The sequence below is a fragment of the Channa argus genome, chromosome 5, assembly GCF_033026475.1.
Source record: "Channa argus isolate prfri chromosome 5, Channa argus male v1.0, whole genome shotgun sequence".
NCBI classification, from domain to species: domain Eukaryota; kingdom Metazoa; phylum Chordata; class Actinopteri; order Anabantiformes; family Channidae; genus Channa; species Channa argus.
In genome coordinates, this window is record NC_090201.1 from 29,381,618 (window position 1) to 29,396,511 (window position 14,894).

A 14,894-nucleotide genomic window follows, 5' to 3' on the forward strand; every position below is an offset into this window, starting at 1 on the left:
AGCAGTAGTATTAATATTTATATACGGTTGCTAAAAAAAGTAATACTACCTTACAAATTGCAACAAATACTACAGTATAGATGTAAACATTTTTTTCTTTCATGACCAAAACAAAATCATGTTAACACAGATGACAAGGATGTCTCAAGTCATTCCCGAGGACTGCATTGCAGTCAGATGCTTACAGTACATACATGGGTGTAAATAATATGGCAATACCAGGTTTTCAATAAAATGCCAGTTTTCTCCAGCCTTAGAGTCTATGTGTACACATTAGAATGTAGTTATCATACACACACAACTTGTAACCCTGAGGTAACTTTGGAAGCTGCCTCAATGTGCAAATCTAGCTCAAGCAAAAAGAAAAAAATGCATGCATACATAAATAAAAACACCACCTACTGCCCTACATGATTTTCCAACAGATATAACATGTCTATATGTGGCTTAGGGATCTAAAGTGTTCTCCTACTCAATATAGGTATGCAATTTCATGGTTAGTACTTAATTCATATATTCTAATCAACACACACACACACGGTTATATATGAGGCAACAGGCTACTAAAGGAGCCCACTGACACTGTCAGTGGTTCAACAGGTGAGAAGGATCTTTTGTGAATATGGTTAATGTTTCTGATAAAAGTTAAAATTAAAAGCAATATTAGTACTACATTGTTTTTTGTTACTTAAATGTTTTATATTGTACACATAAATGAGTAAATAAATTCCAAATAATGTCTGCATTAATAACAACTATATGACTATTATGAATGTCTGAACACCAGAACTAAATAATTTTTAGTTATGGTCTAATGCATTTCTCATTTTTACTACAGTTATATTGCTGTATTTTGTGTCAAAATAAAAGCATACTGAAGTCATAACAGAATGTTAACCTGTAAGTTGTCTTTCTTATTTTTAATATTTCAGTCTTAAAATTAGTAGAGAGCAAACCAATTCAGTATTACTTGAAAACCAATTCCTCTCATCTTCCTGTCAAATACACATTTACAATTTAAAAACACACAGGACCACTGTGAGCCTTGAAACCCAAACAAAATTTGGCAGTTTAAGGTGTCTATGTATGAACTAAATTAAATTACACTTTAATCCTCGTTTTCCAATGAGTGTAAACTTCTTAAAACAATATGAATTGTAGAGCACCCTTTTAATTGTTCTGCTTTTCAGAAATTAATCATAAATTAAACTAGGTGTAAAATGTGTTCTAGTATTATTAAAGATATTTGTATTTCTCTGTACATCTTTAATTTCTGTGTTTCCTCAGACTGTAAGGAAGCAATGCTGATGATGCCCAACTTCACCTCCAGCTACCTGGATTTGCTGATTAGTAATGCAAGCTCTACACTGACTGGAGGTGCTGAGAATAACTTTAAAGAGAGTTTCTCCAGTATTCTCACAAAGAACACAGTGGCTATGTTGGTATGGATGGCTCTGAGCATAATCAACTGCAGCATGGTGTACACCTTTCTACGACACAGGTACACCAAACATGAATTTTTTTTAACAATCTAATGAGTTGATTGATTATTAGAATAATCATCAGTTGCAGCCCTAATGTACAAGTGTCCATCTCTAAGGTTTTGTTTCTCTGACCCTAGACTTTTTTATGAGAATCCTCGGTACATTATGTTCATCTGCATGGTGATCAATGATGCTCTGCAGCTCAGCCTTGTAACTGCTCTATATGTGGTTAGCTACATCTTCAGAAAAATTCGCATCTCTGTCTGTTGCCTTCTGGTAGGTCATTAAATGTCACATTGAAAAATGTTTTAAAAAGACCAAATGTCAAAGATGAACAAAAAGCGAGTGAAATACACACAAAACATTTAATGTTGATGTTTAAAGTACTTGTTTCATTACAACAAGAAAGGAGGAAGGGAGGATGTAGAAAAAAGGAAAATAAAGTAAACTGGTGTTTGCCTAAATGACATTTACCTATTCTGGACAGTTGTGTGAATTCCTTTTGACCATTATATATTCTAACAGTACTGTATATGCTGTAAATTTTGTAAAGATACCACTTTTAGTTGAAAGGGTCCACTACTAATAACCTGTCAAAAATGGGACTTCTAACTAAAACTCATTCACGGTACACACTTAAATCTGCACCTGCTGTTACAGTATTTTCACTTTAAAATCTAAAGATTAAGCTGCTTTGCCTCCCTCAGATAATGACAGCAGTCTTCACTACACGCTCCACCCCTCTCATCCTAGCTGGCATGGCGTTGGAACGCTACATTTCCATCTGCTTCCCCTTGCACTACAGCCGGATGTGCACAGTCCCTCGCACCCTCATCGGCATCGGCATCATCTTCATTCTCACCTCCACACCACCAATCACAGACCTCTTCATCACCATCATCAAAGAACCTCAGAGTTTCTTTGACACAACAATTTTTTGTGACCACTCACTCGTCTTTCAAGACCGGTCAATCTATTACAAGAACTGTGTGTTTGATGGGACATACCTGTCCTTTGTAACTCTCACACTACTCTACACATACTGTAAAATAATGATGATGGCACATGCTGCCTCAACAAGTCTGGCCCAGGTGAAGAGAGGAAGGAACACTGTGCTGCTTCATGGAGTCCAGGTGGGTTTAAAAATGCCAACACGTAGATTGCTTAGATCAGCTTACTGACAACCAAATATTGGATAGGCTATTGATATTAACATGGCATAAATCACAGTTCTTTTTTTAAAAATTTGTACTTAAAAATGTTTGTAAAATCTAAAAAAATATAAGTGACTGGAAAATCATAGTTGTGTTTTTAGTCTCATACGACGTGACACTTTTTCTATTTTTTGTCTCCCCTGTGCTTTTTATTCAGCTGCTGCTGTGCATGCTTGCCTTTGTGGTTCCTTCCCTTCAGGCTGCTCTCATCTCAGTCTTCCCCCACCTGAGTCTGGAAATTCGTTACATCTTCTTCCTGCTTGTTTACATCATCCCCCGTTTTATGAGTCCTGTGATATATGGCTTTCGTGATGAGCAGTTCAGAAAATACTGGAGCCAGAATGTGGCTTGTAAAACCAGTATCATCAAAGTCAGGTGTTACTGAAATAACTGCATTCTACAATCTCAAGACACAACTATCCAGATATTTATCCCAGGAGACCAAAATACTGAGCTAAGACCGTGAATGTTGGACCTGGATTCATCAGGGGGAAGCACCACTACAATTAAATGGTAACTTCATAATAACTTCACTCTGTAACTGCTGGTTGTGATAAGACTGTTTTCTAACATGTTTCTTTATAAAGTGACTGTGTGTCCACTGTGTGTTCTTTTCCCGAAGTGGAAAAGAAATAAAGAAAAAACAACTTTTAAAAATGTTAAATTATTGGGTAAATAAATAGCTAAAGTTTATTTGGTTACCTAGTTCAGAAAACATGCATCGAACAATATCATTGTTCTTTTTAAAACAACTTAAAGCCTGTAGAGAACTGCACTGTTTTGGCTATAAAGCTAAGCTATAACATGTTATTGCTACCCACACAAGTCTGCCTGTCCTTGAGTAACCCTGCCACAACCCACAGAGTATCTGTGGAAATTCCTGATGATTGCAGTTCATGGACACGTTCCATTTATCCAACAGAGCTTGAAAAGATCTGTCAGGAAGAATCCACTGTCCAAATCCAGGTGTAGAAACTTTTAGAAACTTAACCAACAGGGCTCAAAGCTAAAAATGCTATCAAAGAAAGGTCTGAATAATCCTGAAAATGTAAGATTTCAGATTTTAATGAATTTGAAATATTTTTAAAAAAGGGAACTAAAACATATGCTTTCACTTTGTCATTAACAGGTTATTATGCATAGAGTAAAAATACATTTACACCTATAAAATGTGAAAACAACTGTCCTTAGACAATTCTATTTGATGCAGTTGTACTTTTAACACATCATCCTTAGTCCTTCAAATTTCTGTTCTCACTGCATAAAACAAATATCTGCACTGCCCGTCTAAAAATAATATCATAAACAAAAATATTTTGTCGGACTGCCTTTAGCTTTGATTACAGCATTTATTCATTGTAGCACTGTTTCAATGAGCTAATGCAATGTCACAACATTTATCTCTATAGAGAGTTGCATTCATTTTCACTAAAATCTTATATTGATGTTGGGAGAGTCGGACTACTATGTAAAGTCCTAGCCAGCAAATGGCACAAATTCTCAATGGGGTTAAATTAAAACTTCACAAATTTTCAATGGTGGTTGACCAAAAATAAGTCAGGTAGTATTTATGAATGAAGAGAATCTCAGCAAACAGGGGGTGTGGCCTTGGAAAGATGCATTCTCTATTAGGGTTCTAATACGTGATTCATTCTCTAAAAAAAGAAGACTTTTAGATATTGTAAATAAACATGATGCCATATTTGTCATATGTTTTTGCCATATTCATAATATAATCTATTTTTAGGGGAATTGTTGTCCCTAAAGAAAACAAATAGGGACACAAATATTTATCAAACCTGAAAATAGTACTAAATTTGTTATTTTAATGTATACATTGAAAAATGTATACATTATGTATACATAGGTACAAATGCAGCTGATATGAGATTGATGAGATCACAAACTCCATTTACAAACATAAATAGTCCACCCTAAATGTGATAAATGATGCAAGCTGCCTAATCAACAGCTTGCAGCTTGTCACTTTGGGTTCACCACAGCGGAACGTGTTACGCACATTGATTTGGCATGAGAGTTTTACAACTGATGCCCTTCCTGACGCAACCCTCCCATTTTTTCCGGGCTCGGGACCGACTACAGGTGGCCCTTGGTGGCTGGGTGGGGCCACACCTCGTGGGGTGAGATTTGAACCCCTTCTGCATCCCAACCCAATGCTCTACCCCTGAGCCATCACGCCCCCCTCACAAACTGCCTCATAAAGGATCTTTGTTTAACACATAGTGGTGCCATGCGGAAGCCTGTTTCTCCAAGTAGTGACAGCTTTAGTTTAGCCTGTCAACAGTTTGAGTCCTGACATTAAATTAACATTAGTTAGCCAGAGCTGAGTAAAGCTGGTAATGTTAGCTGAACAAGTGTCAGAAGCATGGTCAGAACTCAATCACAGGCTGTAGATCAGGTCTGTAACTCAGTACAGAGCCACAAGATTAATTGGATTGGATAATGGATTCTGGAGATATGTATAGTTTGCTAACAGGATGACTGAATAACTGGGGGAGATGCTTTGCTTAAACAATGCAAAACAATGTTAGTGATCTTTATTATGTGAAATGGAAATCGGAAATCGTGGCTGGAAGTCACAGTCACAGTCTAGATTTCACAGTCTAGGTACAAATATCCACTTGAACTCACTGGTCAACCAATTACAATATATATCTGGTCATGCATGCCTGTAAGGGGTTAGTAAAAAAAAAAAACCAAAAAAAAAACAAAACACACTTCAAACTAGCTTTAACACCTTGTGTTCAACTAGTGAAATAGTACTTCCGAATTGGTGTTAAGATCCATGGAATTATTTATCTTTTAGTGCATGAACACAGTGTGGTAATTTATGTTTTACGACTTGGAAGAGACTGAGCCACTGAAACTGAACAGCTGAAATATTAGCTGAGATACAAAACACACACAAAAAAATACATTTTAAATGGTAAACGGTCTGCACTTATATATCTCTCATCATTAACTTATTTTTAGAGCTTTTCACAACTGGAAGGGACCTACATGGTCAATTTGAGAGCATCTGCACTTGACTTTCTGGAAAAACTGACCAATATACTACTGATTTCCTACTGATATAGGAAATACTTACAGCACTTTAGTGATGTGTAGTAGGTCTCAGCATGGAGAAAAAATAATTGAAAACAAAATCTTATAAATCGGTAAAGAAATACTGGATTACCGGATTCTACATACAAATTGAAGCACAGCGACGCCCACCAACAGTGGCTAATGGCCCAACACCTTCTAAGTCAGCTAAGGCCCGGGCACTGGTTCGTCCACATAACAAACGGCCAACGAGTAAAATACGTCAGTTACAATATGAAAAAAGCACGTAACGGAAAATTAATAAATAACAAAAAGAAACAAGTAACTTTACCCCCGAACGTCTCCCTGAGGTTTCGCTAAGATAACGTTTGCTCGTGTTTAGCGTCAGGTGTTTCGCACAGACTTTGACATTACGTTTGCAAACACAATTCGGACGGAAGAGGGGGCGGGGTCATAAAGGTTTAAAAAGCCCGCCTTTACTGCAGTAGGTGCGTTACATTTAAGCAGTAGCGAGTAAAAGTACACAGTTTGTATTTGTGTTCCTCATTTTCTTCTGGTGTTTGTGTTTTATGCTCTTTAAACAAATTTCATTCAGGTTTCCTCCCTTTGCCAATTTGAGCTTTGGACACAGTTTAAAATTACTAAAGTTTCATTCTGAATATGAATTTGTTTATTATTTTGCTGTCAAATAATTTAAACATGTAAAAAGCCTCAAAAATAGAAAGAACCACAAAGAAATGTAGACTTCTTTCATCAAACTGACAAAATTCATTCGGAAATAATAATAGAAGGAGAAAAGAAGAAAATTTACCTGTATTTTTACTTGTGGCTCTACATTATGAATTCTTTATTAAAGAAGCAAAGGAGGAGAAAGAAGGGAGAGGAGTAAAGGCCAACACTTATCCACAGCGAGAAGCTAAACCAGGTTTTTGCCACTAGATGGATCCATAATCACAGACATGAACTCAGGATGACGTGCGAGAAATGTTCATATCATGGTCCAGGTTCTAATGGTCAGAAATAATCTTTTTTTTTTTACTCTAAAACCCTTTTCCGGTAAAGATATTTTGTGTTTGGTAGAAATAAAAACAATAAAGTTTGTGCTTAATTTTAAATTAAGATAGGAAAAATATTTAATGTCTTACTTTACTGGAACTGGAGGGGAAATGTTTAGTTTCTGTAGAGTTTAACTTCATTAGAAAAGTGAAGAGTCAGCAGCACAGGTTAGTGGGAAACTTAAAGTGCTTGCTTGCAAACACGTCTATGGATATTATAGGAGCAAGTTACAGTAATTAAAAAATCATGAGTTCGGTAAATGACGGTAGAGATTTCGGAAAAATCATTAAGACAGCCCACACAGACTCACTCCTAAAAATTGGACAGGAGGGGGGCAGACTGAGATCGGTCATATACAAAATCCCTGTGAAAATATAAAAATAGTTTAATCATTAAAGCAACCACTGAGTGCCGCAAACGCATCATAAAAACTACTCTCTCATTCGGCGACGGGATCCTCATCCGAAATGCCACGAAAAGAGCCGAAGGCTGCTTTGGAGCGAAGACGGACCAGCAGAGGCTCAGAGGGAGGAAACCCGCACCTCCACCGCTGACTCTGTACCCTCCTCTCGCCGAGACAGGTTGCTCTCAAAGTTTATGTGACACTAAGAGTATAGAGGTTATCAGCGCACCCTGGGGTGATGGTGACATTTGAGGAGGATCATGACCCGGTGACAAAACCCTCAGGTAAGTCTCAATCTCAGATATAAAGCCTATAGTAACGTCCCGTGGTAGATACAGCTGCATCGTTAATTTTTTAAATTATGTTACTGTGAACCTCGCCATGTGATTTCATCACTGATTCACCTCAGTGTCTGAACCTGAAACAGGGGTTGTTGTTTGTTTTTGTTTTTTACTGCGATTTCAAGCTGCAGCGCGTCTTGTCTTGAATTTTAGATAGACTTTATTTCTGTATGTGCACCGTGGCAGCTCCCTGAGAGCTCAGCATGGGGCCTTCATGTGATGATTGTCTTACCGACACTGGGTCGTCTATGCTGGTTTTCTTTACTGCTTGTTGTAAATTGGAAATATAAATATAATAATAAAAATAATAATAAAAACATAATAAAATAATAATAATGTTTTTATTTATATATATATATATATATATATATATATATATATATAGGTTTTATTGTATTTTTATAAAAACGGAAAGTGTTATTTCTGTTTTTTGCTGTTGAGTCCTCAACACTAAGACAAGTGACGCTGTGGATCATGTGCGGTACTGGACGAAGTATTAAAATACTTTTTTGTAAAAACAGTAGTAATATAGTCTTAAAACATGCCACTCCATGTCAGACTTTTGTATTCTATATGTTAATTAAAGGTACAAGGAAAAAGGTAGTAGTTTTAACAAATGCACTCAAAGTAGTCATCATTGTGGAATTTAAATATGTCAATGTGGGACCATTAATAAACAACTGGTTAGATTAATACAAATCCATGGCATCAAAATTATAAATATTTAATTTTGAAAAGTTGTAAATAAATGTTGCAAAGTAGATTATTTATTTCTGAAAGCAGAACATTGTTTTAAATGAAAATACTGAATACTGTAGATGTACCTCAACATTTTACCCAGCAGTTACAGTCCACTGATGGACTGCTGTTATACTATAGGATTTCAGATTTGAAAGCAAACCTACTTATCAGTGTAACATACTGTAGATTTGTTTACATTAAGCTCATCTTACCTTTTGGTGTAGGACCAACTAATATTCTGAATACACCCTCATCATACAGTGATAAAATATTTAAAAAGCTCTTTTATAAAAGGTTCTTAACGTACAATATTAAGCAGGAAGCCCACAGAGAAACAGTAGCACAGTGCTGATGAAACAGACAAAAAAATACAGGAAGTTGACTTTCCTGCAGGAACTAAATCTGCCATCATCATCAAATCATCCAGAGTAAATAAATGACAATTAATTTAACAGCCAAACAAGAACTAAAAATCTGCAAATCCAGATTGTCAGCACTCCAGATCTAGTCCTGTGATTCTGAACACATTACCCTAGGTGTGGGGCCATGAGTTATGTCCCTCCCTTTCCCTCCTTGCACTTCTGCATTAACAGTATAGAACTTAAGCTAGTTGCAGCTTAAGCTCGAAACCAGTGCACTCTGCTCCACCCAGCCCTCCTTCTCCCAGCTCTGCTTTGCTTTTCTACTAACTACTACACTTCACCATCCATCCTGTGGGGATCAGTCATTATCATATTACAATTACTAATAAAGCAGAAACTTCTCTGATTGCTTAGAAGGCAGAGCCTCAATCAAAAACCAAATGAATATTTCTGCACTTAAGGTATTTTTCATTTCCTGGATTTTTAAATTAATTCATTATTTTTACACTTGGCAGCACGGAGGTCAAGTGGTTAGAGCAACTGGCTCACAGCTAGAAGGTTGCAGGTTTGAATCCCCGGCCATCTGCAGCCTTTCTATGTGGAGTTTGCATGTTCTCCTCATGCTTGTGTGGTAAATGGTTTACACTTATATAGCGCTTTTCTACCTATTGGCACTTTACACTAACCCATTCACACTCACAATCATACATACACCGATGGGGGAGCTGCTACGCAGCTGGCCAAAACTCACCTGGAGCAACTAAGTTGGGGTTCAGTGTATTGCTCAAGGACACTTTGACATGTGACCGGAGGAGTCGGGGATTGAACCAACAACTGTGAGATTGGTGGATAACTGCTCTACCTTCCTGCATCACAGTCCCGCCAAGGGGTGGGTTACCTGTGGAACACCTGCTTTCTCCCACAGTCCAAAGACATGCATGTTAGGTAATAGGTGACTCTAAAGTGCCTGTAGGTGTGAATGTGAATGATTGTCTGTCTGGACTGGAGACCTGTCCAGGGTGGACCCTACCTCTTGCCTAATGGCTGCTGGGATAGTATGCAGCCCCCCATGACACTGAACAGAGTAAGAGGTTAACTTGATGGATGGATGGATTTTTTTTTTTCACTGCTGTATTGTTCCTTCTACTAGGCAAAGATATTCAACCAGAATTTCACCAGTTTCTGCTTGACTGGTCAGTTTGTGATTTGCCTGAAGGTTTGTGCAGAGCCAGGTAGATTGGAGCAGATGATGAAATCTCATGTTAACACTTGTTTAAATTATATATTGTGACTTTATGTGAAGGTACAAATGTTTTATTGGCAAAATATATTTAATACGCCGAAAAAATAAGCAATAAATTATTATTGTGTGCATCAGGTACAGGTGGAGCTAATTTGAATTACTTAGAACCCTGCTGGGTTGTTTTTTTAATTTAATATACTTTATTTGTTCCCATGGGGAAATTTATGTGCACAAGGAAACTTTGACATATGACCAGGAGGAACTGGAATTGAACCACTGACCCCGTGGCCCATAAAGAACTGCTTCACTAACTGAGCCACAGGTGACAATTATCAGTGTAAATGTGCAAAATAACTAGTTCCCTTTGAAATGTTGTGAACTAAAAGTATACTTAAAAGTCAGTATTCAAGTACAAAGGTTTCAGCGTTGTACTTCAGTACCGTTAATGAGTACTTAAATATCCTCCACTACTGGCTATGTAATAAAAATATTCCCCTTTGATATATAGTGGAGTAGAAGTATAAGAAAAGTATCTGAACATTCAAAATCTAAATACAGTACTTGAGTAAATCCACCATGCTTCCCACGTACAGAGCACACCCACCTCTAAATTCACACAAGCAGGCTGCAGACAGATGAAGACAGATTTCTGCCGCCACAGTTTAACTGGAGCTAGTTTGTGTGACCATAAACAACTGAGCTGAAGAGCAAGAGTAAAACCTGATTAAATACCAGCAGGAAGAGAGTGAGAGATTTGGAGAGTCAGACTACTCTGGTTAAAACACCATTAACTCCACATTAGGTTAAAGCCTGTCTGTGATTCCTCGGGCCATTTCCTACCCCATGCAATTAGAGACTGATAACATTATTACATTACATTAAAGCTACACTTTACCTGCAGCGAGGCACTTACTGCTGCCTGCAAATAGAAGGATACATTCAGTCCTCCAAGAGCAAGCGCTGCATGTGGTACTGGTGCTGATGTCTGTATATTTACACCAGAGGGCATCACTCTGATCAGAATTATAATTTTTTTATTTCCCTAAACTTCACTTTTTGCTATGCAAAATGAACCAGCATGTCCCAGCCGGACTGAATTAACATTGAACTGCAGTGCAGCAGAAGAGCATTTAAGAACTTTTACAATATTTGTCAGTGCATAAAAATCTTTCCAGAGTTTGAAAGTTTGACTAAACTTTTATCAATAAGTTGAGAGATGTATTAGTGTAGTTTTTATTGTGAAAGAGTGTTCACTATGTGGGTGTTTGTAGCAGGAGTACAGTAAAACAAGTGTGGGAGTTTATTCTTTTTTGGCTGCATCTACATGTTTTTTTATTATGATCACTTGGAAACAAGTATCTTGTAGCCATAGTTATAGTTGATGGAAAGTAAATCATAAGTTATGAGCAGATAGTGTATGTTCCACACAAAAATAGAGACAATTCAATCATGGACTCACTATATTTCGCGATTTATTGTCCAGACAAATCCTTTTGGCTCTGAACCAATGCATGTTGTGTTTTGTAGTTAACATAAAAATGTCTGGAACATCAAATTAGAGTCTGGCCGTCTTGTTCTAGAAATGAATTCAGGAGAGCTCTCTTTTTTGGGGGGGGGCTGATTGCTGACTAAACTTAAGGTAAAAAAACACTGAAAGAATCTTTCAATGAATCACATCCAGGGCATGAAGCAGATTCAGCTTTTATTTATCACACAGACGTCTATACGCAGTACACAGTACACAATATACACAATATACATTATACAGTACACCAAATACAGTACACAGTACACAATAGAAAATACACAATATACAACATACAGCTACAACATTTACATTTTACTTTTGCACTATGGATTAACATAAACAATTTGACACGTTTCATTTAGATTACAGGACTTTTATTTATAACGGAGAATTTGTCCACTTTTAAACATTTTTCTAGTGTTTGTGGTAAGGTAGGAACAAAAGTTTGGAAAAATTATGTTGTTTTTAATTTTTTATTGGGGATTAAATAAGATGTGGTTTAAATGAGATTAAATAGTTTAACTCAGTCCTCACTATAAGACTGTTGTTAGTCAATACATGCCTGTTCCTATGTAAGTGATCCCTGTTGCTAGTCTGTAGTGAACGAGGCTGACTTCATTCCAGCTTTTGTTACACAGTCAGCTGTTCAGCTGCTTGCAAAAAACAAGAAACACACAAAAGAAAAGAAAAAGCCGACATTTGAGCACGGAGCGATGCCATGTTGACCCACTCTTTGGATAACTTTGTTTTGTCAGTTTTCAGATTCTTAAGTTGTCAGAGTCCTGATTATATTTGTTGATTCTGAGTTTGTATGTATGTTCTAAATCATCCTTGGATATGTAAACATCCACTTGGACAAACCTCAGGCAGCTGGTGTGTTTGCTCTTTTAAACATATTTAACCTGAGACTGGTCTCCACTCCCCCGACCCACAAAGCTGGCAACAACCTGGACTCACACAGAACTGCACCACAGACATCATGGCCAATCCTCTGCTGAATTTATCGAATAAGTTCTTCATTCAGTTCACATCCCAATCACTCGTAGACCTTCGCATTCTCCTACCACACTTTTAACATTCCACCGTAACCTTGTGTGTCTCAATCCGGAGCGGTAATACTCAGGCGTGCTGCGAGGATATGGCACAAATCCAGGACTCCTTGTTTCTCTCTGACTTAGGCATCCCTCGATCAGCTCTAGTCTGGCTTTGGTCTTACTTATTGGGATGAACCTTCAAGGTATCCTAGCAGGGGCATGATTCTAACTCTCATAGCCCCTCTGCCGTTGTGTGCTGCAGGGTTCAGTTCTTGGCTCTCTTCTTTTTTCCAACTATACTACATCCCTGGGTTCTATCATCTGCTCACATAGCCTTTCCTATCACTACTATGCTGATGACACACAGCTCTTCATGTCCTTTCCACCAGATGACTCCACTGTCTCATCGAGCATTTCTGACCGTTTCTCAGACATCTCTGCTTTAATGAGAAACAGTTTCAGCTCAACCTCTCTAAGACCGATGTCCTTGTCTTACCAACCAGACCGGCAACACAACCCAACATAAACATTGGCTCTACAATGATTGTCCTCACTAAGTTGGCCAGAAATCTGGGAGTCATCATCGACGACCAACTAAGCTTTAAGGACCACATCTCCTCAGTCTCTAGAGCATGCAGATTTGCCCGCTACAACATCAGAAAGCTCATACCCTACATCATGGAATATAAAAGCCAACTAATTGTGGCGCTGGTCATATCTCATCTTGATTACTACAATGCCCTTTTAATGGGGTTACCGTTTTGCACAATCATACCCCTGCACATGATCCCAAATGGCTACTTTTTAATAAAAAGTAATTATGTAACACCACTTTTCAGATCAGTACACTGGCTTTCTGTAGCTGCCCCTATCAGGTTCAAAGCTCTGTCTCTTGCCTATAGGCTGGTCAACTCAACAGCTCCTGCTTACCTCAACTCCCTCATTCAGGTCTATGCTCTAAAAAGGAATGAAATCTGGTGGTCCCAGAACCACACAGAAGACACCAAGCAAAACTCTTCAGCTCACTGATGTCACAATGGTGGAACAAGCTATTAAACTCACAAAAACAAAACTCTTCTGCACTTTCCTACGCACTTAAATTTAATTTAAAAAAATTTCCTTTCCGCTCTCTTACACTTGTACTTTACTTGTAAGTCGCTTTGGAAAAGCGTCTGCTAAATAACTAAATGTAATTACAATCAGTGATGACTAATTATGAAGAGTAAGAAATTCATTTTTCAACGTGAAGATCTGGATTACATTTAAATAATAGAGAAAGAAGGGAGGCCACAGAAGGTTCTCAATAAACTCAACATATTTTAATTGAGTATATAAAGATTCAAATTAAGTTTGTTAGCAAATCAGTGTTGTATGCAATGTTGGATGGAAAGGCTAAAAGACATGTAGACAAAAAAAAAGAAAAATCAGCAAGCAGGCCCAGGGGAAGAGACTGAGCCAATCTTTAAGACATCCTTTATAAGAACCTCAACCCAATTGACACAGGTGGCATGCCTAAATCTCAGCTCCAACCACTGGCTTCCTGGAAAACAAGGAAAAACAAAGCCACACACACAGAGAAAGACAATTCAATTTCAATCCAATTCAACTTTATTTATATAGCGCCAATTCACAAAAAAGTCATCTCAGGGTACTTTACAGAATAATGTAAACAGAGAACCCAACAATTCCCCCTGGAGCAAGCCATAGGCAACAGTGGAGAGAAAAAACTCCCTTTAACAGAAGAAACCTCCCGCAGAACTAGGCTCAGGGTCAACGGCCATCTGCCTTGACCGGTTGGGGTGAGTGGAAAGTGAAGAGAGAAAAGAACAGAGCAACAAAAAGCAACAACAAAACATCGGGCAGATTAGTAGGACCAGTAGCTGCACGCTGGAAGACACACAGCTTCAAAGCCGGCGACACCTGCAGAAAGAGACAGAGAAAGGGGGACAGAGAAGGACAAAAATAACTACGGTAGAAAACACACAGAGTTAATGACATACAGTGGTGACAATTGCGGGGTGAGAGGAGAGGAGAGAGGGTCAAGAGGAGGAAAGGAGCTCAGTGCATTGGGGGGGGTGGATCCCCCAGCAGTCTAAGCCTATAGCAGCATAACTATCACTAACTATAAGCTTCATCAAAGAAGAATGTTTTAAGCCTAGACTTAAAAGTAGAGAGGGTGTCTGCTTCCCAAATCTGAACTGGGAGCTGGTTCCACAGGAGAGGAGCTTGATAGCTAAAGGCTCTAACTCCCATTCTACCTTTGGAAATTCTGGAAACCACAAGTAGGCCTGCATTCTGAGAACGAAGTGGTCTACTGGGATGATATGGTGCTATGAGATCTTCTATATATAATGGAGCCTGACCATTCAGAGCTTTATATGTAAGAAGCAAGGTTTTAAATACTATTCTAGATTTAATGGGA

At 38.0% G+C, this 14,894-nt stretch overlaps 2 protein-coding genes across 2 annotated transcripts in view; both read left to right on the forward strand.

Annotated features, from left to right (window-relative positions):
- The first annotated feature begins 1,400 nt into the window (after positions 1-1,400).
- LOC137127406 (odorant receptor 131-2-like) lies at positions 1,401-3,083 on the forward strand. The gene is made up of 4 exons (XM_067504326.1): positions 1,401-1,501; positions 1,622-1,760; positions 2,192-2,617; positions 2,856-3,083. The coding sequence occupies exons 1-4, from the start codon at positions 1,437-1,439 to the stop codon at positions 3,081-3,083; spliced, it is 858 nt and encodes a 285-aa protein (XP_067360427.1). The 5' UTR covers positions 1,401-1,436.
- Positions 3,084-7,204: 4,121 nt separating this feature from the next.
- The window catches only part of si:dkey-43k4.5 (potassium voltage-gated channel subfamily S member 2), a 34,961-nt gene continuing 27,271 nt past the window's right edge, over positions 7,205-14,894 (forward strand). Inside the window, exon 1 of the mRNA XM_067505935.1 lies at positions 7,205-7,507. The gene's annotated coding sequence lies outside the window, so the exon portion shown is untranslated. The remainder of the gene's footprint in view (positions 7,508-14,894) is intronic.

Bases quoted from the DNA above. Each gene is read 5' to 3' on its own strand.
- LOC137127406 (XM_067504326.1), top strand. From the start codon at position 1,437: ATGTTGGTATGGATGGCTCTGAGCATAATCAACTGCAGCATGGTGTAC. The intron at 1,502-1,621 runs GTACACCAAACA...CTCTGACCCTAG, and splicing joins TACACCTTTCTACGACACAG to ACTTTTTTATGAGAATCCTC. The intron at 1,761-2,191 runs GTAGGTCATTAA...TGCCTCCCTCAG, and splicing joins TCTCTGTCTGTTGCCTTCTG to ATAATGACAGCAGTCTTCAC.